The 25,233-nt window shown below is 45.5% G+C and overlaps 1 protein-coding gene across 3 annotated transcripts; it reads right to left on the bottom strand.

Moving 5' to 3' along the window:
* Positions 1-619: 619 nt before the first annotated feature.
* Positions 620-23,316, bottom strand: LOC135375636 (zinc finger protein 883-like). 3 transcript variants are annotated; one of them, XM_064608311.1, is made up of 6 exons: positions 23,217-23,316; positions 22,908-23,026; positions 20,299-20,437; positions 19,926-20,078; positions 17,358-17,510; positions 620-3,041 (listed from the first exon to the last, which is right to left on the bottom strand). In XM_064608311.1, exons 4-6 carry the CDS (start codon positions 20,059-20,061, stop codon positions 1,420-1,422), a joined length of 1,911 nt encoding a protein of 636 aa, XP_064464381.1. In that variant the 5' UTR covers positions 20,062-20,078; positions 20,299-20,437; positions 22,908-23,026; positions 23,217-23,316; the 3' UTR covers positions 620-1,419. The 3 variants fall into 3 exon arrangements, with proteins under 3 accessions (XP_064464381.1, XP_064464379.1, XP_064464380.1); XM_064608309.1 differs by having other exon boundaries at positions 19,926-20,170; positions 23,217-23,315; XM_064608310.1 differs by having other exon boundaries at positions 19,926-20,170; positions 20,299-20,383; positions 23,217-23,315.
* Positions 23,317-25,233: the final 1,917 nt, after the last annotated feature.

The following is a 25,233-nucleotide window of genomic DNA, read 5'->3' as shown; positions in this document are numbered from 1 at the left end:
TCTCAATGGACCATTTCCGACAACGCGTATACGAATGCCCAGCCCTTGAGTCCGCCATTTTTGAGCGGAAAACATCGCTATGGACGCATCTGCGGGCGAATGTCGTGTTCATTGCGGGGAGATAATCGCTTTCAAGGTTACGCGGACGTTTCAGGTCTGGTAATGAGTACAATGCGCTTTCACTCTTTCCGCATTCTTCTTCCAATCTTCTTTGGCTACTTTCCCACGCAACGTACCTGCCAGTTCGTAAAGCGTCACCATTATTGGGGGGAAAGACACGATGTTCGACATTCCGCCGCAGGGGCGACGCGAATATGGAAAAGGTCAATTAGAAAAGAATCCAGTAAAATCAGGTTTGTATCGTAGTAGTTGTCCTAGTTCTAGTTCTAGTAGTTCCAGTGTCCAGTCAACCCTCTCAGCACAAAAAATGTTCTCGAGACTGATGTCACAGTGTTTAATCTCTCAAACCACACTCGATTGTCTCTCGGCGATTCCTGCTGAGATGTCAACCGCAAATTGTTACAAACTGTAACGCATTGTGCAGTATAGATGCTCGTCAAACAAAACGTGATTTCAGGATTCCTCTTACAAGTTGTCTTGCCGAAATATTGCTCTTTCATTTCTTTGGGTTGATTTATTTGTTCATATTATCAGTTGAAGAGATATAAGGCATAAAAGAAGCATTCATCATAATAATGAAGAGGAAGAAGGAGAAAAAGGAATAAAGAGGCAAACAGGAAACAATGCAATGCATGTCGTTCATGGAAGTAAGCCTTGGTTAGCAGATGAGGGCCACTGTATGGGTGTTCCTTCACAGTCTGTCTGTTTCTCTGCACTCTTCTTTTTTCTTACGTTTCACATGTGTCACCACCCAACTCAACTCTTTTTGCCCTCGGTCTGTTCATGCGTGCGAGTTTCAGAATGTCGAACACAAGTAAAATACCGCGGGAGACAGATTGCATCCGTATAGCCTTCACCTCTCTGTGCATTAGCATGCGCTTCTTCAGGTCTCTGGGTTCAGGACACACAACAGCACTGCACTGGCACTTTTTCAAGTGTACTTGGTCCCTGCGCACTTGCATGGTTGCCGTCACAAGTGTGTCTTGGCTGCATGTTAAGCCACAGGTTTTGTGCTCTGACTGAACTAGCTATAGCAAATTCTTCTCTAACTCTGTGTGTTCCTGCTCCACATGAACTCTGCAGTAGAGAAGTTGAATTTGTATGGCTTCACACCCACGTAGGTCTTCTTGTTACACTGCAGGTTTGTGTTGTGCCTCAGGTCTGCAGAACAGAGAATGTTCTTTTATGGCTTCTCATTCCAGGGTGCCTGCTTGTGATATTCTGAAGGACAGAGACGGCACTTGTATCGCACCGCAAGTTTCTGCTGTGGATGAACACTGCACAACAGAGGTTGCAATTTTATGGCTCCTCACCCGTGTGTGTCCGCTTGTGACGTGACAAGGCTCCGCGCTGTCTGTACATTGCAGGACAGAGATCACACTTGTATGGCTTCTCGCTCGTGTGTGTCCGCATGTGCTCCTGTAGGTTCCCTCTCAGGCTGAACTCTCCGTGGCAGACATCGCACTTGTATGGCTTATCACCCGTGTGTGTCCGCTTGTGCTGCTCGAGGGTCCCTCTCAGGCTGAACTCTGCGTGGCAGACATCGCACTTGTATGGCTTATCACCCGTGTGTGTCCGCTTGTGCTGCTGGAGGGTCCCTCTCAGGCTCAGCTCTGCGTGGCAGACATCGCACTTGTATGGCTTATCACCCGTGTGTGTCCGCTTGTGCTGCTGGAGGGTCCCTCTCAGGCTGAGCTCTGCGTGGCAGACATCGCACTTGTATGGCTTCTCGCCCGTGTGTGTCCGCTTGTGACGTGACAAGGTTGAGCGCTGTCTGAACATTGCAGGACAGAGAACGCACTTGTATGGCTTCTCTCCAGTATGTGTCCGCATGTGCTTCTGTAGGTCCGCGCCCCTGCTGCACTCCGCAGGGCAGATATCGCACTTGTATGGCTTCACGCCCGTGTGTGTCCGCTTGTGCTGCTGTAGGTTACCGCTCTGGCTGAACTCTGCATGGCAGACATCGCACTTGTATGGCTTCTCGCCTGTGTGCGTCAGCATGTGCTGCTGTAGGTTACCGCTCTGGCTGAACTCTGCATGGCAGACATCGCACTTGTATGGCTTCTCGCCCGTGTGCGTCCGCATGTGCTTCTGTAGGCTCCCGCTCTGGCTGAACTTCGTGTGGCAAACATCGCATTTGTATGGCTTCTCGCCAGTGTGTGTCCGCTTGTGCTGCTGTAGGCTCCCGCTGTGGCTGAACACTGCAGGGCAGACATCACACTCGTATGGCTTCTCACCCGTGTGTCTCCGCTTGTGCTGCTGTAGGTGCCCAATCAGGATGAACTCTGCATGGCAGACATTGCACATGTATGGCTTCTCGCCCGTGTGTGTGCACTGGTGACGCTGTAGGTTCCCGCGCTGGCTGAACTCAGCAGGGCAGACACTGCACTTGTATGGCTTATCGCCTGTGTGTGTCCGCTTGTGCTGCTCCAGGTGAGCATTCCTTGTGAACTCCGCAGGGCAGACATCGCACTTGTATGGCTTCTTGCATGAATATGGCCTCTTGTGCTGCTGTAGGTTCCGGCTCATGCTGAACTCTGAAGCCATGTGGTTCTCGTCTCCTGCAGACCGCAAGAATGTAGAGGGACAAGTGTTGCACCCAGAACCCATCCCTCCCATCTGAACATCCGATGGAGGAGTAGTGGAACACTTTTCAGACTCGTTGTGACAGTCTGCAAACCTGTGGCATTCGAGGCTGGCTTTCGACATGGATGCAAGTGCACACGGCTTGCTTTGGTCCCTATGTTGCTCAGCGTGTCGATCGTTCGTAGCGACTAGTGCAGTGCTGTCGAGCTGCAGTTCAACCGTTGTTGTGCTGATCTTGAACTGTGCATATGAAGAAGGGTAACCTGAGTATTCTTGTTCACAAGTGCGTCTGGGCTTGTCCTTGATATGGAGCGTATCAGTGCTGTCGCTTGCATCTGAAATTTCACAAATCGGACATTACGAGAAGCATTTCTGACTCCGGACTTTTGAAAAAATAGGTGGTGCCACATTCACAAAGCCCTGTCATGCCGTTTGCATTCCATCTCCACAAATAATCCCCATTGTGCACGATTGAGGCCACAAGCTCAACGCAGCTCGCACCATGCTCCAGCATTTGCCAAGAAATGAAGAGTAGGACTTTCGGACTGAACCACCTGAGCTTAATCTGAGACAGTCACAGCGTGTTGTTTTTCCTTTCCCGTATGAGCATTTTTGTTAATTTTTGTTTCAGTGTCATATAACTATGCTTAAATATGTACGGCTTATCTCCACCGTCCTGTGACTGTGAACGTGCAGGAAGGGCTTCCGAGCCATTATGCTAATTTGACACAGCTGAGCCATTCCAGCCAAAACTGGCTAAAGATGTACTAGCTCAGCCCTTTAGAGTAGACTGAAAAAAAGAAGTTCATATTTCGTTACTGGTGTGCACGCGGAACGTAAGCTCTCTTTATCACCACACTCACTGTGACTTCGGCTCATTTGCATATCAAAATTCGAGGATGCTTATTTTTACGCACATGCGTATTTCAGGATCTGTTCGACTTTAAGTACGGCTTGCAACAAGGATGGCCCACTCAGCCAGCCCTGTCGCTTGTAGAGGAAATACTGATTAAAAAGTTAACCCCTCGAACGTTTTGAAGAACACTTAATTTTGTTCACTAAATTGATATATTTTTTCTTCGCAGTACGTGGCATTCCATAGAGGATGGCGCAAAAATTTCTGTTCTATGTAAAGAGATGGCGGAGATGTTAGATTCTGCAGAAAGGTGACAGAGGGAGCACACAAATGTAGGAAGCTCAAAGTATTTGGTAAATTCATCAACACCCCAAATATCGAAATGCTTCCTGAATGCCCCTGAGACTGAATGGGGACCCACGAGGAGCAGACGGCGGGTCATTTTTGTAGACAGAATGCGAGTGATCGGTGCTTGCTAAACCAGCCACACTATCATCGCCCTCTTTGCCCAAAGAGCTCAGACGCTCCAAGTCACCGCTTTCGTCTCTGCTGCCCGGACACATATCGCTGGTGTCAACGCCTGCTCATAAATCTCGTGGTAACTTTGTTTTTGTGACAAACGCGATGCATTAAAGCTTTAAAAACTGTTTAAAAACTTGCGCTGTCAGCTCACGTTTTTCGCTTCAAATTGCGACATGAAGCTCACTCCATGACATACAGTGCTGCCCCCTACACCCTTGCAGAACCAGAACGTCGCGTGGATGAGTCACAATTTTCCAAACCAATCAAACGAAAGCTGTTTTTCTGAAGACAAGTGATGCTCGTCCAAAGCGATTAAGGGGTCCAACTTCGAGAATGAGGCAGGGACGTTCGATCATCAGCAGTCAGGGACTCATGCAGAGAGACATCACCTCCTCTACAAGCACGAATAATCATGGGCTCCTACGAGAATGCTAACCGACCAAAAATGTGCTCTGTCCTTAAAGGGAGACTTCGGAAGGATTAAAAAAAAAAAAAATAGGTGAGCATCATACCGAACACGAACCGCTCACTGGATACCGAATACAACATTCGCATTCATTTTGTGAGGGTAATTAATTCGTAAATGATGACAATACCAAACCAAACCAACATGCAAAGCACACAGCGGTTCGCCCGGAGGAAGATACTGTGGCGACACCCGGCATTGTCGTCCGCTACGAAGCTTGCATTCTTCCATGCAGGATGACGTCGGCAGAGTTGCTTTCAGCGCCCTCTTGCTTCACAGAGGCGAAGCGCTCACTTCGTAATGATTCGTTGGAATAAAATCTGCGCACTTTCGGAATGCGATATTTCGTATGTATGTTCCTGACACCGCAAGGGTTACTGCTGTGTCACAATCGTGGTATATTTTGTTGTGGAGTCGCACTTTAAGCTCTTACCATGCCACCCGAGTTGTTCTCATTCATTGTGCCAATCATGAAGATAGATGGACTCTTCCACTTCGACACGTCCAATATCGGGCAAAGAAAACGCAGCAACGTCATCCACAGGCTACGAGGACGAGCAACACTTTTTCATGTTTTTTTGGTGCCCCCAATGTTCGAGAAAATAAAACCTTAACGGTTGCTTATATCCCACATACGGAGCACTAAATTTTATTTTTACTTGTGAAATGCTACTACAAGCCCTAAGAGGGTCCAAGCAGGAGGGGCAGGGAAAGTCCAAAATAATTTACGAGGCACATACTATATTGCATCATGTAGTTGGGTTGAAAACATGCAAGCATAAACAGTAACGTCGTAGTATTTTAAATTAATTAATTGATTAAATTTAATTCAAAAAGTTGTAGCAAATTTTGTGCGATTCTTTTACTCAGTGACCTGTATTGAGTACTTCTGTTTTATCATTTTTTTCTTTTCACTGTTCTTCTGTTTCTACATGCTACAGAAAGTGTATGGGTACTGCCGTAAATTTTACATGCTTTTTTTTTACTTACTGAGCTGCACTGAGTGGTTTTATTTTATAATTTTCCTTTTCACTATTCTCTTGTGCCATATTTGTACTTACTACATAAAGTTTATGTTTATGACAATATGTAGTATAGGCTAATGTGTGTTTGATTCTTGTGCATTATTTATCTTTACTGTGTACTGCATACTTGTGTACTGTGTACTGTATTTCTGCACATTGCTGCCTAGTGTCAGTGCGGCCTCCGGATGCCCTCAAGCTACTGTGTTGTAGCTTTTTTTCTGGGGCCACCGCCATCTTTTGTTAGATGGAAACAGAAACAAACAAACAAAAAAAACACGTTTAGGCCTTTCACAAATGCCGTGACACCGTGGTGTGAGACCCGAGCATGTGACAGAGAATTCCATTCTTCGACGGTTCGAGGCGAGAACGAGTATTTAAAGCAGTCAGTCCTGCACTTTAGCAAGATCACGAGTTGTGTTCACAAGCTGTATCGCTGTGCTTATAGACCGTGGCGAAAGCCATGTTGACTGGTAGAGGAGAAATTCTTACTTGCCAGATAATTGGAAATACGCTTATATATACGATATGTTCTAATACCTCACTACATGTGCTCGGGAGAGATATCAGGTGGTAATTTGCAATGTTTAGTTTGCAACCTGTTTTAGGAATTGGAACAACCTTGGCTATATTCCCATCATCCGGTATCTCCCCATGGATCAAAGATACGTTAAAACTAAGCAAAAGGTACTTGAAAAAATGGCTAGGAAGCAAGCGAGCTGGTGAAGATGATCCATAATGTAAAAACCCCGAGACTAGGGAACACGAAGGGACAGACACAACACGAAGGCTCAAACACTGTGTTTGAGACTTCGTGTTGTGTCTGTCCCTTTGTGTTCCCTAGTCTCGGGGTTTTTACATTATGCAAAAGGCACTTGGTGCTCCACTCGGCATACCGAAATGAATGCATGCAATTTTCTTATTCAAATTTATGTGCAATCTACCATCATTTCACGTGTATAAGTCGCTCCGCAGATAAGCCGCAGGACTCGCTTTCAGGAACATTTTGAAAATTTTCGGGCAGGTAAGCTACACTCGCAGACAAGCGTGGGCAGTATGACGCGACTAATTTGTGGGACAAAGGAGACCACAGAGGAAGAAGAAAATCCCTGTGGCCCATATTCCGGGGTCAGCATGGTGTACAACAGAGGAGGTCGGTTCTAGTATTCTACGATTCCACATCAAGAGATCCATCGTGTCAAGAGATCCACCGATGGATCTCTCGATTCGGAGCATCTCTTGACCCGTTGGATCTCTTGACCCGGTTCGATCTCTTGACTCGTCTGAGGGTTCGTCAGGCTTGGATCTTTTGACCCCTTTGTGTTACGTCGTTCACTCTAACACCGCTAAGCAGAAATTACTCGTATCGAAATACGAGGGACTCGATTTAGGTGCGGTATAAATAGAATACAAATGCAGGTGGCAAAACAACATCTCATTTTTATTGACTAACCAACTTACTTTGTAACACACAGAGTAGTCCAAGAAAAGCCGACAATTCTCTTACGTTATTTCTGTTAAAAACAGGTGGTTGGATTGTAAGATCAACCTGTTTGTAACACAAAATTTGTAGAAGCCCTGTCATTTGTTTTTCTTATGTTTTTAGAATTTTTTCATTTTTTTCTTTTTTAAAGATAGCTTCATATGCCCAGTTTCCTTTTTTGTTTTTTGTGTGTTTTCCGTATCAAGTTTTTCCTTAATTTTTCCCGACGTCCACAAAAGGACTAAGACAAAGCACTTTGTTGCTGTGCCCATTATTATCGGTAACAAACTTCAGTTCTGGCATAAAATGGGGACGGTGCGCCAATGGACACAAAAGTACGAAGACAGTCCAGCAGTATACCCCGCATTTTGGGGTTGAGGTCAATGAATGTGACAGGTCAATCTTGATTGGAAAGCACAGTCAGACAGTATTTTCCCGCACAGTCAGTAAAAAAACAGAATAATGTGAAAAGGGGGGAGGGGCAATGAAAAGAACGCGGCAAGGATATGTTTTAAGCCCTGCGGCTTAAGATTCTTTGTAGGTTGAGCTCAATATTCTTGGTAACAAGCATCCGTTCTGGCATAGAGTGTTACGGCGCAAGGGGCAATGGACATAAGCCCATGGTAAAAGCCATGCTGAGTGGCAGAGAGGAAATTCTTACTTTCCAGATATTTGGAAATATGCTTATATACCGTATGTTCTAATACCTTACTACATGTGCTCAGACGGGATATCGGACGGTAATTTGCAATGTTTAGTTTGCAACCTGTTTCAGGAATTGGAACCTGGAAGTCACTGAGAAGGCGTGTTAGCTTGGCTCAATTGGTAGAGCCCTGGACCGGCAATCCAGAAGATGTGGGTTCAAGTCCTACAGCTGGCTAGCCTTTTCAGTGACTTTCATCTTTGATTGTTAATTTCTTAGGCAAATTGAGGCTTTGCATGTATTTGTCCCTTCTATGTTGTTCCAGGCTCAGAACATCAGTTCTTTCATGTTCATCAGTTGCCGCCTGCGTCGATCCTGTCGTATAAATGTGTGTGTGAGTGAGCAAAAATGTAAGAGTGAAAAGAGGATGAGTGAGAGAGAGTGGCTGGTTTGTCCCTTCAGATGACGCACCCTGGAAGTCGCTGAGAAGGCGTGTTAGCTTAGCTCAATTGGTAGAGCCCTGGACCGGCAATCCAGAAGATGTGGGTTCAAGTCCTACAGCTGGCTAGCCTTTTCAGTGACTTTCATCTTTGATTGTTAATTTCTTAGGCAAATTGAGGCTTTGCATGTATTTGTCCCTTCTATGTTGTTCCAGGCTCAGAACATCAGTTCTTTCATGTTCATCAGTTGCCGCCTGCGTCGATCCTGTCGTATAAATGTGTGTGTGAGTGAGCAAAAATGTAAGAGTGAAAAGAGGATGAGTGAGAGAGAGTGGCTGGTTTGTCCCTTCAGATGACGCACCCTGGAAGTCGCTGAGAAGGCGTGTTAGCTTAGCTCAATTGGTAGAGCCCTGGACCGGCAATCCAGAAGATGTGGGTTCAAGTCCTACAGCTGGCTAGCCTTTTCAGTGACTTTCATCTTTGATTGTTAATTTCTTAGGCAAATTGAGGCTTTGCATGTATTTGTCCCTTCTATGTTGTTCCAGGCTCAGAACATCAGTTCTTTCATGTTCATCAGTTGCCGCCTGCGTCGATCCTGTCGTATAAATGTGTGTGTGAGTGAGCAAAAATGTAAGAGTGAAAAGAGGATGAGTGAGAGAGAGTGGCTGGTTTGTCCCTTCAGATGACGCACCCTGGAAGTCGCTGAGAAGGCGTGTTAGCTTAGCTCAATTGGTAGAGCCCTGGACCGGCAATCCAGAAGATGTGGGTTCGATCCCTACAGCTGGCTAGCCTTTTCAGTGACTTTCATCTTTGATTGTTAATTTCTTAGGCAAATTGAGGCTTTGCATGTATTTGTCCCTTCTATGTTGTTCCAGGCTCAGAACATCAGTTCTTTCATGTTCATCAGTTGCCGCCTGCGTCGATCCTGTCGTATAAATGTGTGTGTGAGTGAGCAAAAATGTAAGAGTGAAAAGAGGATGAGTGAGAGAGAGTGGCTGGTTTGTCCCTTCAGATGACGCACCCTGGAAGTCGCTGAGAAGGCGTGTTAGCTTAGCTCAATTGGTAGAGCCCTGGACCGGCAATCCAGAAGATGTGGGTTCAAGTCCTACAGCTGGCTAGCCTTTTCAGTGACTTTCATCTTTGATTGTTAATTTCTTAGGCAAATTGAGGCTTTGCATGTATTTGTCCCTTCTATGTTGTTCCAGGCTCAGAACATCAGTTCTTTCATGTTCATCAGTTGCCGCCTGCGTCGATCCTGTCGTATAAATGTGTGTGTGAGTGAGCAAAAATGTAAGAGTGAAAAGAGGATGAGTGAGAGAGAGTGGCTGGTTTGTCCCTTCAGATGACGCACCCTGGAAGTCGCTGAGAAGGCGTGTTAGCTTAGCTCAATTGGTAGAGCCCTGGACCGGCAATCCAGAAGATGTGGGTTCAAGTCCTACAGCTGGCTAGCCTTTTCAGTGACTTTCATCTTTGATTGTTAATTTCTTAGGCAAATTGAGGCTTTGCATGTATTTGTCCCTTCTATGTTGTTCCAGGCTCAGAACATCAGTTCTTTCATGTTCATCAGTTGCCGCCTGCGTCGATCCTGTCGTATAAATGTGTGTGTGAGTGAGCAAAAATGTAAGAGTGAAAAGAGGATGAGTGAGAGAGAGTGGCTGGTTTGTCCCTTCAGATGACGCACCCTGGAAGTCGCTGAGAAGGCGTGTTAGCTTAGCTCAATTGGTAGAGCCCTGGACCGGCAATCCAGAAGATGTGGGTTCAAGTCCTACAGCTGGCTAGCCTTTTCAGTGACTTTCATCTTTGATTGTTAATTTCTTAGGCAAATTGAGGCTTTGCATGTATTTGTCCCTTCTATGTTGTTCCAGGCTCAGAACATCAGTTCTTTCATGTTCATCAGTTGCCGCCTGCGTCGATCTTGTCGTATAAATGTGTGTGTGAGTGAGCAAAAATGTAAGAGTGAAAAGAGGATGAGTGAGAGAGAGTGGCTGGTTTGTCCCTTCAGATGACGCACCCTGGAAGTCGCTGAGAAGGCGTGTTAGCTTAGCTCAATTGGTAGAGCCCTGGACCGGCAATCCAGAAGATGTGGGTTCAAGTCCTACAGCTGGCTAGCCTTTTCAGTGACTTTCATCTTTGATTGTTAATTTCTTAGGCAAATTGAGGCTTTGCATGTATTTGTCCCTTCTATGTTGTTCCAGGCTCAGAACATCAGTTCTTTCATGTTCATCAGTTGCCGCCTGCGTCAATCTTGTCGTATAAATGTGTGTGTGAGTGAGCAAAAATGTAAGAGTGAAAAGAGGATGAGTGAGAGAGAGTGGCTGGTTTGTCCCTTCAGATGACGCACCCTGGAAGTCGCTGAGAAGGCGTGTTAGCTTAGCTCAATTGGTAGAGCCCTGGACCGGCAATCCAGAAGATGTGGGTTCAAGTCCTACAGCTGGCTAGCCTTTTCAGTGACTTTCATCTTTGATTGTTAATTTCTTAGGCAAATTGAGGCTTTGCATGTATTTGTCCCTTCTATGTTGTTCCAGGCTCAGAACATCAGTTCTTTCATGTTCATCAGTTGCCGCCTGCGTCGATCTTGTCGTATAAATGTGTGTGTGAGTGAGCAAAAATGTAAGAGTGAAAAGAGGATGAGTGAGAGAGAGTGGCTGGTTTGTCCCTTCAGATGACGCACCCTGGAAGTCGCTGAGAAGGCGTGTTAGCTTAGCTCAATTGGTAGAGCCCTGGACCGGCAATCCAGAAGATGTGGGTTCAAGTCCTACAGCTGGCTAGCCTTTTCAGTGACTTTCATCTTTGATTGTTAATTTCTTAGGCAAATTGAGGCTTTGCATGTATTTGTCCCTTCTATGTTGTTCCAGGCTCAGAACATCAGTTCTTTCATGTTCATCAGTTGCCGCCTGCGTCAATCTTGTCGTATAAATGTGTGTGTGAGTGAGCAAAAATGTAAGAGTGAAAAGAGGATGAGTGAGAGAGAGTGGCTGGTTTGTCCCTTCAGATGACGCACCCTGGAAGTCGCTGAGAAGGCGTGTTAGCTTAGCTCAATTGGTAGAGCCCTGGACCGGCAATCCAGAAGATGTGGGTTCAAGTCCTACAGCTGGCTAGCCTTTTCAGTGACTTTCATCTTTGATTGTTAATTTCTTAGGCAAATTGAGGCTTTGCATGTATTTGTCCCTTCTATGTTGTTCCAGGCTCAGAACATCAGTTCTTTCATGTTCATCAGTTGCCGCCTGCGTCGATCTTGTCGTATAAATGTGTGTGTGAGTGAGCAAAAATGTAAGAGTGAAAAGAGGATGAGTGAGAGAGAGTGGCTGGTTTGTCCCTTCAGATGACGCACCCTGGAAGTCGCTGAGAAGGCGTGTTAGCTTAGCTCAATTGGTAGAGCCCTGGACCGGCAATCCAGAAGATGTGGGTTCAAGTCCTACAGCTGGCTAGCCTTTTCAGTGACTTTCATCTTTGATTGTTAATTCCTTAGGCAAATTGAGGCTTTGCATGTACAGTCGAACCTCGTTAAAACGAAGTCGGTTATAGCGAATTTTCGGTTATTACGAAATTTTTTCTTTACTTGGTTGGTCATGCTTTGATTCTATGGTGATTTTTTTTCTACAACGAAGTAATCTCCTCTATTTTCATCGCTTCCTCGGTTATTGCGAAGTTTTTGCCCCGAATTTCTTATCGCGGAAGGACTTATCCACGGAGATTAGCGCCGCCGCCTACGTGTCACCGATGAGACGAATGACCTCAATGAGCGATCGCGTCCTGGCCTGGCCCTGGCGCTCCGCCAGCATTCTCTCGCTTCCTCCTCGCCACATCTCCACCTCCGCGTCGTCCGCGTCCAGTCCTCCTCCACCCACGTGACCACGCGTGACGTGATTCATTCCCTTCTGGCAGTGTGTGGTGTGGACAACGTGGGTACACTTTCGGCTGGTACGCCATATCTCGCAAACGGAAAGCGTTGTCTTTGGAAATGAAAATGCGATTGAGATGTTGTTCGGGGAGTGGAACGACGTCACGCACACCACAATCCGAAACTGCTTTGCGAAGGGAAAGTTCGCGGCCATCGCGGAGGAAGTTTACACGGAGGCGACATCGGTAACAAACGAGGCAAGGCACCAAGTGGAAGCCAGCGTGTAGAAGCGTCTGCAAATGGTGAAGCAGGTGCGATTTTGTGTCGGCCGACGACGAGCTCGTGGTGGCAGCTGAACTATCAGACAGTGACATAATCGCTGCCGTCACCGCGCAAAACACGATTGTTGGAGCTGACGCAATCAGTGATGACGACTGCGGTAACAGCGAAACGAAGGCATGGAAAACTCTCGCGTAACCAGTGCCGAGGCGCTTAGCATGGTGCAAACATTCCTCTTGGAACATCCGACGGCGTCAGAAGCACATGTTTGCAACGGATTTCGTTGTCTCGATAAGGTGAGCGACATCGTCGTGCGCAATGCTATCGCGACGAGGCAACTAGTGATTACAGATTTTTTCAAATAAATATGCTTTTTTGAGCGCTCATTTTGTGTTGTAGCCTGATTGTATCATACCACAACGTGGTGCACGCACTTGTTAGCAGCTTAGTGGCAATCTCCTACAATTTATGGAGGTATTCTTTTAGTACGAATTTCGGATACAACGAACAAATTTGCGGTTCCCGTGAGACTTCGCTATAACGAGGTTCGACTGTATTTGTCCCTTCTATGTTGTTCCAGGCTCAGAACATCAGTTCTTTCATGTTCATCAGTTGCCGCCTGCGTCGATCTTGTCGTATAAATGTGTGTGTGAGTGAGCAAAAATGTAAGAGTGAAAAGAGGATGAGTGAGAGAGAGTGGCTGGTTTGTCCCTTCAGATGACGCACCCTGGAAGTCGCTGAGAAGGCGTGTTAGCTTAGCTCAATTGGTAGAGCCCTGGACCGGCAATCCAGAAGATGTGGGTTCAAGTCCTACAGCTGGCTAGCCTTTTCAGTGACTTTCATCTTTGATTGTTAATTTCTTAGGCAAATTGAGGCTTTGCATGTATTTGTCCCTTCTATGTTGTTCCAGGCTCAGAACATCAGTTCTTTCATGTTCATCAGTTGCCGCCTGCGTCAATCTTGTCGTATAAATGTGTGCGTGAGTGAGCAAAAATGTAAGAGTGAAAAGAGGATGAGTGAGAGAGAGTGGCTGGTTTGTCCCTTCAGATGACGCACCCTGGAAGTCGCTGAGAAGGCGTGTTAGCTTAGCTCAATTGGTAGAGCCCTGGACCGGCAATCCAGAAGTTAGTACAATCTGTGGGGGTGGGTCTGCTGGGTATTCCAGTTGCTCGGCCTTCACCTCTGCAGTCTCGTCTCCGGATGCGATGGGTACCCCCGTGGGTATCCCAGTGGGCGTTCCCGCAAGTATTCCCACGGGTACTCGCAATGGTGCTCCCGTGGGTAATCCCGTGAGTACTCTCTTGGGTGTTCCTGTGTGTGCATTCTGCCGGCGGGGGTGGTGCGGGTAGTTCTCGTGACGCCTGTTGCGTACATAATATCTTCGTCTTGTGTGCTTCTCTCCCTCTAAAAAATCGCTTATCTTCTGTGCGAGAAGCTGAGCAACCATTGTGCTTCCCTCTGGCGAGAAATGGATATCTACCATTCCTGATGATTCCAGGTCACTGAGAATGTAGTAGCTGTTGAGGAATACCATCCTAGGAGTTTTGTGGCATGCCACTTGCATACTTTTCTTTACTTATTTCATATTTTTCTGGACTTCCTGGCCTCGTTCCTTCGTGAAGGGGTTAGAGCATATGCACACTGTGTGTTTGGGGTGTTCTTCGAGCCATTGGGCCACCTTAACTGTCAAAAGCGACGTTATTTGCTCGGGATCCATGCCGTTTAGTATGTCGTTAAGCCCCGCCATGATGATAGTTAGAGCTTCTTCATCCTCTCCATATGGCACTTTGGTCATTTCGTTCAGAATTTCGTCAGTTTTCGCTCCCGGCTTTCCGTACACGGTTACTCTTCTATCACCTGCCAGCTCTCCGAGAAGCGGTCTCTTCAATCTATTTATGTTCGAGTCTCCTATCAATCTAACTCACCTTGGTTGTCTAACTTGTCGGGGGTTGTCGCAGGGGGTCGCTTTGTTAGGGCTGACCCCATTTGAGGCATTGCTGGGGTGTCCCGAGCCTGAGGGGGTGGGATTTAGCCTTGCGGCTTCCTGCCCTACTTTTGCTGCCCTTGCGTAGGGGCTTCCTTCTCCATTTTCTTGTACATGGTCGCCATTAGGTTGCATGACGGGTTGGGCTTCGTTTGTGGTTGTTGACTCAATTGTGTCTGCGTTGACTTGCGTTGTTTGCGGCGTTTTTCGGAGTTCGATATTTTCTTGCTCTACTGTGTTTAACTTTTTGGTAACTTCCCGGATGACGTCCCGTTGGGCTTTGTTTTCGTCTCCGAGTGTCTTCACTTTGTCCTCTAAGGCGCTTACGAGCTCCTCAAGTTTCGTGTACGTTGCCTCCCGGTTACTAATATCCTGTTCGATACTTTCGAACCTTTCACATATTTTGCACTTTAACACTTCCTGCGATTTTTGAGCCTCCTCAAAGTTGCTGTAGTTGGTTTCGTCTACGTATAGCCATCGCAGACAGAAGTCGCACTGGATGGAGTTGTCAACTTTGTTCACGGTCCTCTTTCTTCCCATGCCAACAGTGTCTCTCTTCTTGCCAAGGCGAATAGGTAATAAAAGGATCCCACTGACCTTTCCGAAGTTTCAATTTCGCGCTGCCACCGCTCTTCCGACCTCTTGAGGCTCCTCAAGGAGCTGAGGGCCTGAGAGGCGCTGGTAGACAGGCAGGAGAGCAGCAGCAACATGCCTCGGCAGCTTGTACTTGTGACGTGGCTGCGACTCTCCTTCAGCATCTGCTGCCCTGTGCCTGCACCAGCTCAGAGGTCCTGGTGGACAGAGTTCATGATGAGATTCTTCATCGGTAGATGTCACATGATAAAATTTAGCCATCACTGCCCTCTTCATATCCTGTACTTCAGAATTGTTCCTTAGGGCCATCCCGTAGTAGGTTGTGAACTTCTTGATCAGGTCCTGTGTCAGGCCGCCTCTTCCTTCAAGGGGTTGCTCCTTTTTGCTCTTAGCTACAATTTAACGTAGCGCAGATCCCATTCTTTTCTGTACGTGATTGATACAGTCCTCTTTTGTCAAGGGGATAAAGCCGTAGGTCTGATCCTCACATAGGGCAAGGTACGTGCGGCTATCACCATCGCACACTATGTTGGTGTAGTGTAGGTCGTTCTTAGACAGGGAACGTCTGCCTCAACTTCCATTCGTCCTGAATTCACGTCAGTGTTCTTCTGGCAGCTGTGCTGTTCTTTCCATATGATGTATTCGTCATCATCCCCCTTTGGTCCCAGTGTGCAGCCATGGCAGTAGTTGGACAGAACAACTGAATCAATGACGAGACCTGAGTAGAATTCAATTATTGTGCCTACGCCAACGTGTAACATGTGCCCGCGTGTCATCCATGTTCTGTCATAAACAACTGTGATACTTTTGTTGAATCCCGGGTCCATTTTCTTGTACATTTCACGCACCGCACCTACAGCATCTGAAAACACGTTCTTCGCAGCTTCAGAAGCAGCTCCTTGAAAGGTCCCCTTCAAATGCTTTTGGAATGTCTTGTGGTGAAGTCAACGGTGCGATACATTCATAATGGACCAGAAGTCCGTCAATGCAGTCGACCCCTTGCCAATGCTTTTTATCGCCTGCATAGCCCTCATGTTCACCTCAAAGGTCCTTCTGCTCTCGGTCCTCGCAGATGACGACTGTTCAGCGATGCTACCACAATTCCTGCAGGTTACAGCAAGCTTCACCGCTAACCCGTGTCGTGTGCCTGTCACCAGTGTCACTCCGGGTTCCAAACACTTCTGGCACAGCATTTCCTTTACTAACTCATTCAATGCTGACAGTTGGCACATCAAGAACTCTTACGTACCTGAGGTGCCTTCGGGTAATTCACTTTCGCCGATCAGTTTCAGTTTCTGCGCAGAAAACTCACGTGCATCCTCTTGTGACACAAAAGTAGGCTCCAGGTGTGCTTGAACTGTGTGACCAGTTCGACCTGTGCTAGTAGATGGCATCACAGCACTTTCATCACTTGCATGAGTTGCAGGTGAAGCGTCCGCGACGCTGGTATCTTGCTGCGCAACAACAAAGGAATCACTTTCGGATTCCGGCAAAGCTATGGCGGTCTTCTTCGCCAACCGCGGGGATTTCCGCTTACAAGCCCCGAAGCGGTGCCTTGTGTGAAACTTCGACTTCGAAGATCGTTTGTCCATAATCGAACAAGTAATTTGCTAATCGTACAGAGAAATGCAGATACCAAAACTTTCCAGCCGGCGGGCGCACGGAGGAATCCGTCGTCCAGGCAGTGAAAGAGCTCGTAACCAAGGGCAACCGCGGAGCGGACCAATCACAGGGCGCGAAAGTGCAGGCAGCCAATAGCTTCCGCGCTGGGTGCCCTCAAACTTTTGCAACTTGTGGCTAGGCCATTCATTGGAGGAGTCAGCTGAAGCGGGAATTTTGAAGACGAAAAGATTCTCTTTCCAACAGTGCCAAGATGGTGGTGCCCAGTGCTCTAGTTCGGGAGCTATGTATATCAGAAAATTGACATTTTTTCGATAATTTCGACGCGTATCGCGCTACCATGCCTCAGAAAAAAAAATTTTGGGGGCATTTAGAGATTATTTTGAGCCAAAATACTTTGAGATCACACAGAACATGGATTATAGAGACCAGAAATAAAGTTTTCCAAAAATGGATTTCTTGACATTTTTTTCAAGTTGAAAGCCGCGTCCTCCTGTAATATTGGAGGTACCGTAATCTCAAAGATCGTAATCAACTTAATAATAATAAGCATAAACATCAATGTGCACAGCCGGTGCGTGACGAGCAGAAAACTGAAGGAGTTTCTGTTGCATCCCTGTTTTTTGTCTGTATGATGCCATGCAGTTTGGTGTTGACTAATATTCCTGTCATATAGGCAGTCTTCAATCACCATTGTAGCCAATGGCCATTGGGATCATGCGCAGCGCCACCAACACATTAACTTTCCAAAGAGCATCGCATCTAACTGACTCTCAATCGTTGACTGGTTACAGTGGGTGGCACTACACACACGTTGAATGGCTGTGGGTTTCAATGGTTATTGAAGACTGCCCGTATGAGAGCCTGGGTATATAAATTCCCTCGAACATTTTGTATTTACCTTCAGATGTTGAATCGGAGTTGTGTCCTATCTGATCCTCTTCCTTCAAGACGGCAACATTATAAGGCTCTGTCTTCACTTCTATGATTGGTTGTTCATTCGAAGATTCCTCTCGAGGCTCTTCTTTAATGCGACACATCCGAGCCGTAACTCCTGCGGCAAAACAAAAAACGGAAGAAGTAAGCCATGTTGCAAATCTCATGCGACGGTTTATCACCATCCCCCTTTTGAAACTAATCGCACTCTGTTTTAACCTATCCGTGCACACTGCATTCAAAACAGTCAGTCGACAAAGCTAGAAATACACTGTGACTACATGGGGTGAGAAAGCTGGTGTTAAGGTAAAAATCCTTATTTAGGCAGGAAAATGCCATTATAGGCCCGACACTATAAATTAATTTTTTTCAGCTGTAGCACTGAAAGCGCAAAAAGAAAATGAACAAATCGGTTTTATCCGCAGCAACAATACCGTAAATGGCAGTTGTGACTGTTCTCCTTATCTTGTGCTGCACGAAATGCAAAACATATTGGTCCTACTATGGTCCCAAGGCTTCTGGTCATTTTCACCTGTTCCACAACACTTCACAGAAGGACATGCAGGATGTACTGTAATCCTAGAGTATTAGCCACAGCTTACACGCGATTTTTTTTTCTTGCAGGCTCTCTGCGCCTTATCCAATGGGATGATGTTGAAATATGTACATCGTGTAAGAACAAAACATTCGAAAATAAATCTGTTAAAGATCAAACTTGCAAAATACACCCATAAACGCGAAGCATAAGAAAAGCCACACTGTTCAAACAGGCTCCGAAAAATAAACCTTGAAGAATAAACGCCTTAGAAATAAATCTTTTAAAATCCACCGTCCCTGATTGGTAGACAGCCAACAGCTCTACGTCCGCCGCGGAAAATAGTGGGCTCATTGCGCTTGGGGCTAGCCAGGGCAAGAAGTGTAAACGAGTATCTTGCTACAGCAGACGTAGGTTGTCCGTCTGTATATGGCCCGTGTTCAATGTTGCCAACATAGAGGGGCGATGTTGTCTGGTTTGGCGGCTGGCAAATCTTTTTGGTCGTGTATCCTGGCCAGCTTTATCTCTGTCTGTCTGTCCTTTTTTTCTGTGCGTGCGCACACTTTCCCTACCTTTCTCTTCTGGACGTGGTCCAACGAACATTTGTTTGTCGAGTGGAAAGAAGTATTTCGGCGTGATGTTGCACGTGAGCTTCTCAGTGACGGTTCGGCGCTCGTTACCGACTAGATGCTGGGTCTTTCGGATGAAATGTTTTTGTTTTCAACTGAAATTCCATATAAAGGCTCCTACTTATGCCCACTTTATCAAATGAGCGTGTGTGCAGTCCGTACAAACAGTACAAAACTGCTGAGGCAGTCGTAGAGATTCAGATTTGAAGCGTTGTCTCCTGGCTTCCACTCACATTGGCGCCACTTTAAATCCTGCTACGTGTAATGGATAGCCACGTTCTCTCCACCATCTTACCAAAGCCTGTTAGCCTAGTCCACAGCTCTGCTGGTTCAAAAGTCAAGAGTAAGTGCCCTATATTCATATGTGCATCGTCCCCATCACTCTCAGACTGGATATTTTGAAACCTGAAGTTGCTAGGCGAAGAAATGTAATTGATAACAGTACAAGCATGAGTATGAAACACCATAATATAGCGTGTTCTGCCAAAAAAGAACATCGTGTCGCTCAAACTATCGTACGGAACATCACCTTCCTATGCCTAACCATGATTTATTTTTACCGCATTTATTTTGAGAGCACGTGTTTTTAAGCAGTTTAGTATTTTAAAAAAATTAATCTGAAGGGTTAAATTTTAAGCGTGGATTTTTTAACGTTTATTTTAAAAGCCCTTGCCCGCGTGCCCTTGTTGCGCGTTTCTCATGGATCGATGGTTGTACGGGTGTGTGAAACTTCTACTCTGCCATCAAGCTGCTGGTGTCCTCGCCCGGGTTTGAACCCGCCACCTAGTGATCATTATGCGAACATGCTACCAACTGAGCTGGTCGTCTGAATGGCATGTCTAGGAGGTCTTACTGTGACATTGTCCTCAAGGACAATCTATAAACAGGGTCTGTTTTTTTCGGGTTAACCACGATTCCCCCCAGTTATTTCCCCCTGAATCAGTTTAGGACCAATTTGGGTATCGGGTCGTACTACCTGCACTATTTACTAGCTACTATTTACAAATTTACGAATGTGCGATGTATGTAGATATTATCCGAGTGCAACGATGCAGAAAAGATTTTGCGTTGTGCTGGTTCCTATAAAGAGTGAGGTACATATTTTTGATCAGCATATGCGCTTCAAACACGAACGGTTTACAGACAGCACTTAATAACGCATTATACACCCAACAACACAAAATATAACAACCCGATAACACCCGTCTATGCAGCACCTGATTTCGCCCAGAATTACGGATTTCAATTGTCACCCGACCTTTTCTCCCAAATCCGCTTCAGGTATACAAGTACGTATATTACCCAAAAGAATCAGACCCTATCCATAAAAGATTCACACCTTAAGTATAATTGTTTAGAAAGATTTTACCACAAGCATCAGCTGCTGATGGAGACTCGTCGTGATGCTGTTGCTGCATCTGGCTCTCTTCTGGCAGGCATGCAACATCAGGTGGTTCCGACTTCACACTCACGAGCTGACCGCTCAACGCTGGTGGGAGCTGCATTACTTGGAGTTGTGAATCTGAGGGGCTGGTACGTGAAGACTCAAAGACGCGAGCATATCTTGTCTCTGTCCTTGTATATCCCTTCATGGGGAGTAAATCGTTTGTTGTCCTTGTCCCATGTAAATTAGGAAAAAGAGAAAATTGGGTCCAGAAGCAGGACAAATACAGCAACGGTTTCTGCGAGCTCAAACAAATGTGAAAATGCTCAACAGTGTATCGGTGAAAGCATCGACTCACTGTTTCTCAGAGGGTCAGCCGTATCTGCAATGGGTTCCCAGTCAAGACAGAAGACATGCCAGAGAGGCTTTCGTGATGAAATACCCTGCAGACATTGTTTCTTGTTAAGAAGGAAGCACGATGCTTGTCGGAAAGTAACCTTGAGAGAGAAGAAACATAGAGACAACCACAAATTATTTCGGATTACCCCCAATATTACCAGATGAACCATAAACTGCACAAACACTTTTTTATCCTACCCGCGTCCCAGGTCGCTGAGGTTTTCACTCATTTGCGCATTGAAATTCGGGGACCGATATTTTAACGCACGCACGCGCACGCTTGAGGATTTGTAATTTTAGGTAATTAGTCGTCTCGTAATTGCACACTCTCTTCAAGAGTATTCTGCCTGGTAGTGGAACTCGGCTGCAAAGACGACACCTATAGTGCTCTCATATAGTTTTGTTACGAATATTATGTAAAGACTAAACGTAAACACCTTGTAGGCAGAGGTATTAGGTTTTGTCACGGCCTCAGAGCTCAGTAAAAGAATAAGAAGGAAAAAAAAACAAGGAGGCGGGTCAGTGTCTAAACCGAAACGAAAAGAACGACGGTTGTAACTAGGGACGGGACGAACGCAGAATTTTCCGAACCCGAATCCAAGGAAGGTTCTGCGAATCCACAAATCTTATAAATCTCAAACATTTCTTCTCTAAAAAGAGTACAAAAAGCCAAGGGGAATAAAAAGCACTTCTACCGAGGAATGTTTCGAAGCAGAATTTGATATTTTTGTTTGACGACAAACTAACTGAATAATAGTTCACTCTCACAGAGAAAATGTATCGGTACACTTGTTCTTAAACGTAATTTATTTAACCTGTCATTAATCCACTACAGGAAATAACTACTACATAAACTCTCGAGTCCGCATTCTTCGAAATGATTTTTTTTCTTTTACTTTGCAGCTGAAATTCTATATATAGGCACTGAATCCTACTTATGCCCATCGTGTCAAACGAGCATGTGTGCAGTCGCTACAAAACTGCTGACGCAGCGGTAGAGGTTCGGATTGGAAGTGTTGTCTCCTGGCTTCAACTCACATTGCCACCACTTTAAATCCTGCTACGGGTAACAGATAGTCATGTTCTCTCCACCATCTTACCGACGCTCATGCCATGTATTCATGTGTGTTCATACTTGCATCGTCCCTATCACTTTAAGACTGTATACTTTGAAATCAAAAGTTGTTAGGAGAAGAAATGTAATTGATACAGTACAGGCACGAGTACGAAACACCATAATAGCGTGTTCTGCCAAAAAAGAACATTGTGTCGCCCATAAAGTATCGTACGGTATCGAAAGTATCGAAAAGCGAGGCCACTTTAATTTACAGCTTGTAAAGTAAGAGTTCTTTCCTAAACTGTTTCAGTCTGAAGCGATATAAAGAGACAAACAAGAAAGCCAGCCATCAGCAAATCAGGATTTCGGCATACTCCTCATGTGCAAATTAAAAAAGACAAAAAACAAATGCGGTCGGTGGATTCATAAGGTTTGACTCGCCGTTTATTGCAATCGGGATTGAAGGATTCCGTTGGCTCATCCCTAACTGTAACGGAAACTGAAACGGAGGCAGTAACGGAAACGAAAAGATTCCGTTAAATTCCCCCGGATGCTATCCACCTCGTCTGCTGCTTCCATGATCACATGTCATGTCTGTTGTCTAGTGTTTAGCTCGTAATGAATTTTCTTTATACAGGGTGTATGCTATAAAAGGTCAGTGACATTTTCGCGCGTGACACTATATCTATTTGAGAGACGGACTTGTGCTGCCATACAGTGAATCACTTATGCCAGAGAAACCTAAGAAAAAATTGTGGTTACCATTCACTGCGTAATAAAGTAAACACGGCCACGGAAACTTTCGTCTTCATGTGTTTCCTATGCGCAATACCGATGGATGGAGGTGAAAGTTTGCATGGTCATATTTATTTTGTTACACAATGCTAGGTAACCACAATCGTTTCGTAGGTTCCTCTAGCGTAAATGATTCACTTTGAGGCAGAGAAAGTCTTTTCGTGATAGAGGTATAGCATCAAGGAGGTATCACTTTTTGCACGAAAATGTGACTGACCTTTTATAGCATACACCCTGTATTTTCATGGGCGTGGGACAATGTGTGTTTGGAGAGGTAACGTGGATTGCGTAGTACTAATTAGGAATGAAAGAATACTGCGATTGGTGGCTATTGGGGAAGACAGCCTGGCAAACACCTACGCGAGAGTAGTCAAAGTCTTTCATGACGGTGATGTTGCCGAGATACCAATACCACCTTCCTTGCCCTATGTGGACAGTTCTTCAAATTCTTTTCAGAGAATCGAGGTTCTTTCTGTCGGTTATTCGGATGTTTTTACGCGCAGTTATAAAAACTAGAACACCAGAGAACATGTCACCATGTGCACCTTAATGTTGATGCAGTTCTTTCTGCTTGTATCCACATAAAGATAACCAACCATTCCTTTCAAAGGAACATGTATTCAGGCTTCATTGTAGTTTTGAAAACTAGCAAAAAAGTTAGAACACCCGTTGCACCATCCGCAGGCCGATGTCACACGGCTAAATATAGAACTCACTGTTTTTTGGAGATGAAGCCTCGTTCTTCACACTTGCTTGTGCATGGGTGTCTCTGTCCTGTTCCTTGAGGTTCTTCTGTTCCGGGTGCTTCCCCGATTGTTGTTCGTCCCAGACGATCCTGGAGCAGTATGTTAGCACTGAAGGATCTCATCAATAATAATAACAAGGAGTACGTAGATTCAGACTTTAAAAGCGATTTTAAAAAAACGTGCCGGGAAACGGCGGGAAACAAACAAAGGACGACACAACACACAGCGCAGCAGTCAGTGAACAGTGAAGATTCCCATGCCATCTCCATTGACAGGTACCCACGTTGCGTTTGCCTCGTAGTGAACACTAAAGGCTACTTCTAAGTGACACTCGAAGCTACTTTGCCATTACTAGAAGAGTACTAGGAGCTTTAAAGTTCGTACCGATCTTTTTGCATGCTTACTTACCGCCATTGAAGAAAGGAGGAAAGATTGGTGTCGATATCGTTGCATGACTAAAAAAGGGATTAAATATAATGATACGCCCGAGAACAATAAAATTTCTGTTTCTGTAACGTATCTTGGAGAATTTAGTTTCTGATATCATTGAAACTCGTGTACGCAACAAAACAAAGCAAAACTGTGTTGATCACAGTGGTAAACGTCGTCTGCTACGGCGATGTGCCGGATTAAATAAATAACGCGAGTCAGTGATATCGAGGAATAAATTCAATATACGTGCTAGAAAAAGTATCATATTTTATTTCTTTTTCTTTATTCATGCAACGACTTCTGCAGCATTCTTTCCTTCTTACCTGCTGGCGGTACGTGTTTTTAGTAATGTCATACCCCAAGAACACACTGACCTCCCCAGGCTATCCCAGGGATGTCACTCAGGGATAGGAATGGTATCCCTAGGACGTCCCCGAATGGTCCTCAATTTGTCAGAAAAGCGTTAGAATGAGACTCCACGTATCATCCTCAGAACTTCCCCAGCAAATCCTCCAAGGACACTGCTAGTATGGTCTCAGGAGCACAACCGAATACGTTAGTGAATTGTTTATTTTGAGAAGTGAGGGCACATTTGCTGCACACAGTCAGCGTGTGTGTGTGTTTTTAATATATATATATATATATATATATATATATATATATTTACAACCACGGTCACCAGCTTCTCATTCGTGGTTTTCTTATATTTATTCGTTCACCGTATTTCTCATCACGAACATTCAGTAACACAGTTTAAAAGGCAAAAATAGATATACATAAAAGGCCCTTAGGCCACTAAGACCAGCGAGTCCACTTAGAAAGGCATATGCTGCAGCAGCATTTCCTTTCCAAGACAGAACAGATACAACTTATTGCTTGTCTTCCAAACTTCCGCAAACTCGGGAGTCCTCTTCGCATCACAGGCAAAATGAAGGGTGAGGTAACTAAGTTTAATTTGATTTCGCACATAACCAACAACGAAGTGAGAAATTCCTTGGAGTATTATATCGCTATCAAGGTAATGTCCGTGTTTCCTACTCCTTTGGTTTGGGGCATGCATCCTAACTGAAGCTTGGGCAGTGAAACACTATCATTTTTTATCTCTTCGGAAATAACATGCTCCGTGCAACGTCCCGCCAGGGATCCTTCGCGGACGCTCATGCAACTAGACCGCAGTGAAAGCTATAGCAAACCATATTTTACTGCGCCTCAAACCCAGTACATGGACGGATTCCTTTAAAATCCGACAGTCTGTATTTGCACCCCTTATCTGTTTTCGTTTTATATTTTTGGTTTGTAATTGTTTTGTAATTTATGCATGAGCACTCCTTCTTTGGTTGCATTTGGGAATGAGAAATAATCCGGGAACTTGATTATAGTTAGCAGGTATTAAAATTCACAACGCGGTATTAAAATAATTTTCTTCTCCTGTGCTTGTCCTTCGGCTGACGACCGCAGGATGTACGCAAATGACAATCACTGGATGCTCCTATGATGACAGTCTGTGGACCTCCTCCGTTCATCCCATCACGGACGAGGACGTGATGACAATTTGAGGACATCCTGGGGACCGCGTGTGTTCTTGGGGTATTAATTAGAAACAGCCTTTAATTTTCGCTTCGAGGCATTAGAAATGTGGTGGGGGGGCCCCCCAGGGGCCCTCCCAACTTCATTATCGAAGTGGATTTAGGGGGACAGGCAAGCTCGCATGGCCCCATTAATCTGACCTAAGAGCACCATACATCATAAGCTGGAACGTCGTGCAAAGGGACAATGCAAGAAAAATTACATGATGAGACGCAGACAAGAAACGAGAACACATTCGCTCTCGCTTGTCCTCGGGCTTGTGGTTTACTTTTTATCG

The sequence above is a fragment of the Ornithodoros turicata genome, unplaced genomic scaffold (assembly GCF_037126465.1).
Source record: "Ornithodoros turicata isolate Travis unplaced genomic scaffold, ASM3712646v1 ctg00000911.1, whole genome shotgun sequence".
Classification (NCBI taxonomy): domain Eukaryota; kingdom Metazoa; phylum Arthropoda; class Arachnida; order Ixodida; family Argasidae; genus Ornithodoros; species Ornithodoros turicata.
The sequence above is the reverse complement of the archived record's forward strand: the minus strand, read 5'-3'. Positions and strand labels throughout refer to the sequence as shown.